The sequence below is a fragment of the Cervus canadensis genome, chromosome 11 (assembly GCF_019320065.1).
Source record: "Cervus canadensis isolate Bull #8, Minnesota chromosome 11, ASM1932006v1, whole genome shotgun sequence".
NCBI classification, from domain to species: domain Eukaryota; kingdom Metazoa; phylum Chordata; class Mammalia; order Artiodactyla; family Cervidae; genus Cervus; species Cervus canadensis.
In genome coordinates, this window is record NC_057396.1 from 43,430,291 (window position 1) to 43,433,036 (window position 2,746).

Below are 2,746 nucleotides of genomic sequence, written 5' to 3' on the forward strand. Positions count from 1 at the left end.
TTGCAATACACTTTGCAAAGAAAACCTTATCTACTAAAAGAGAAGAGACAGAATGACAAAGGAAGCCAACAATGTGCTTGCAGGTTGAGAGAGAACACTCAATTACAAAAAAGCCAATAATGAGGTTGAACATTCAGAGAAAATACTCAATCACAGACTAGCAATAACCTTCTAACATTAAGGCCTGAAATTCATGTCTTTGTCTCCAATATGCTTACTTCTGTGGATAAGAATAAGAACACATTACACATTATACGTCACAGCTCACAAAGTACCCACAGTTTTATTCTCAAGAATATAAAATTTATGTCATGTTAACAGTTATATGCTTATGAACATAAATTTCTCACTTTAGAACCTGCCTAAGAAAAACTCAATATTTTGGGCAAAATAAGATAAGTGTGGGACAAAAGGAGAAGGGCCAAGGAGATTTCTGATGAGGAGTGAGAGAAAGAGAAACTCTAAATGCAACTTCAGCTTTATTAAAGGGGACACAGTCAGTTCATCCAGTTTGAGATTAAAATTTAAAGATATGAACTTCAGTCCACTCATTTATTACTGATTTGAAAACCATCCTACCTAGTTGTCTTAATTACCATCCTTTCTTCAGTAACCTCTGGATTCCTTGTTTAATCTCTTGGGTTCGCACCCCATAGACAATGGGGTTGAGGGCTGCAGGAATGACATGGTGGAGGACATTGAGCAAGACTGGCACGTCAGGGGACACCTTCTTCTTTGCCACGTGAGTGAGGACAAAGACCAGGAGGATGGTGCTGAAGAAGAGGATCAGGATGAAGTGGGAGCCACACGTGCTTAGGGCCTTGGCCACAGCTCCTTCTGACTTGAGTTTCAGCACAGCCCTCAGTATGAGGGTATAGGAGAGGAAGATGAGGATTAGGTCAGATCCCAGCAGTGCCCAGCCAAATGCAAACTGATAGAGACGATTGATGGTGACATCATCACAGGAGAGCCTGGACACAGACATATTGGCACAGATGCAGTTCTCAATGACATTTCTCCCACAATAATGGAGTCGTCCTGAGAGAATAGGAATGGGCAGAATAGTAAGGGAATTTCTTGCCAAAATAAAAATGGCTGCCTTGACAACAAATTGGTCAGTGATGATGGATGGGTACCTCAGAGGATGGCAGATGGCCACATAGCGGTCATAGGCCATGACCATGAATGTGCAGGACTCCATGGCAAGGAAGGAATTCATGATGAACATCTGAAGGAAGCAGGCAAAGAAGCTGATTGACCTGAGGTCAAACCAGAAAATGGCCAGGACCTTGGGGATGACAGTGAGGCAGAGTACCATGTCCAGCAGAGATAGGAGGCTAAGCAGGTAGTACATGGGCTCATGTAGAGAGGCCTCCAGCCGGATGGTGGTCAAGAGGGTGGTGTTGGCCCCCATGGCCAGGAGGAAGAGGAGGCTAAGGGGCAGGGACAACCAGAGTTGCCAGCTTGGGGACCTAGCAAAACAATTGAGGAGGAAATCTGAAGCCTCAGTGGAGATATTGCCATTTTGGTGTACTGTCATATTTTGTCATTTATTTCTATAGCTTTCTTTTAGTGATCTGTAAAATTAAGATAAAAAATCAGCTATTTATTTGAGGTATATGAAAATAGAACTTGCTTTATCTAGTGATTTGTGGATCCTAGCAGGCTATCTTGAATTATTATCCTTTTTGATGTTCTACTTGATTATTCCTATTACTTTAGAGAATGTAAGGGGATGAAGTTATATGATTTGTTTATGCATGTTTGATTTGTTCAAGGTTATTTTTTAATTAATTAAGTCGTTACAGAAACTAAAAGACATAGAAAATTACTTAGAAAACTATTAAATTTTGTGACAAATTATTGTCCAAGTTTGTACCTGCAAGTTTCTTCCTGTTTTTTAAAAGACCATACAGAATGTGTCACACCCACAGTTTAACTATAACAATGCATACAAAAAAATAGCAGAGACTGTCACAAACTAGGGACTCACATAAATAGCTGAAAACTTCCATCCACCCCCATCTGACCTTTCAGCCACTTTTATTTTGAGTTATATATTTAAAAATATTATACTGCAAAAATAGAGTTTGGATTCTCCCTTAAAAATCATCTTAATTTGTTTCCTATGGATTCTTCCTAAAATTGCTTTTTTTCTATTTCTTAACCTTCCTATCAGTAGAATTCCTAACTTATTGAAGAAACAACCTTAACATGAGATTGAGTAATTCCTCCAAGCTATGCTGGACTGATTGTTGCTGTTGTTGTTTAATCTCCAAGCCATCTTCAAGTCTTTCCAAACCCAGTGACTGTAGCCTGTCAGGACCCTCTGCCCATGGGATTTACCAGGCAGGAATACTGGAGTGGGTTGCCATTCCTTTCTCCAGGAGATCTTCCAAACCCAGATATTGAATCCAAGTCTTTACTCGGATTCTTTACTGCTGAGTCACCATGGAAACCCCAATGCTGGACTGATGAAAAATGATTCTTCTGACTGCAATAATGTGAGGGTGATGATGTCCACCTTTAAAGCTCTTCCATCTCCTTCGGATTTCCTCTTTCCATCTTCAATATAGTAATCCACATACAAGTCCCCATCCTCCCTGCCCCATCCCCATACACTTCTAGGCACTTGTTCAATGTTGATATTGTTTTCTTGTTATTTAAACATTCCCTCATCATGCTGTTAAGGACTAGTGTCACAAAACTTAATTAGGAAATGTCCTTAAGTTTGAAAGAGGGAAAA

General features: G+C 40.0%; 1 protein-coding gene across 1 annotated transcript; it reads right to left on the reverse strand.

Moving 5' to 3' along the window:
* Window positions 1-592: 592 nt before the first annotated feature.
* LOC122450206 (olfactory receptor 56A3-like) lies at window positions 593-1,540 on the reverse strand. The gene has a single exon (XM_043482426.1). The coding sequence runs from the start codon at window positions 1,538-1,540 to the stop codon at window positions 593-595; it is 948 nt and encodes a 315-aa protein (XP_043338361.1).
* Window positions 1,541-2,746: the final 1,206 nt, after the last annotated feature.

Bases quoted from the DNA above. Each gene is read 5' to 3' on its own strand.
- LOC122450206 (XM_043482426.1), bottom strand. From the start codon at position 1,540: ATGACAGTACACCAAAATGGCAATATCTCCACTGAGGCTTCAGATTTC.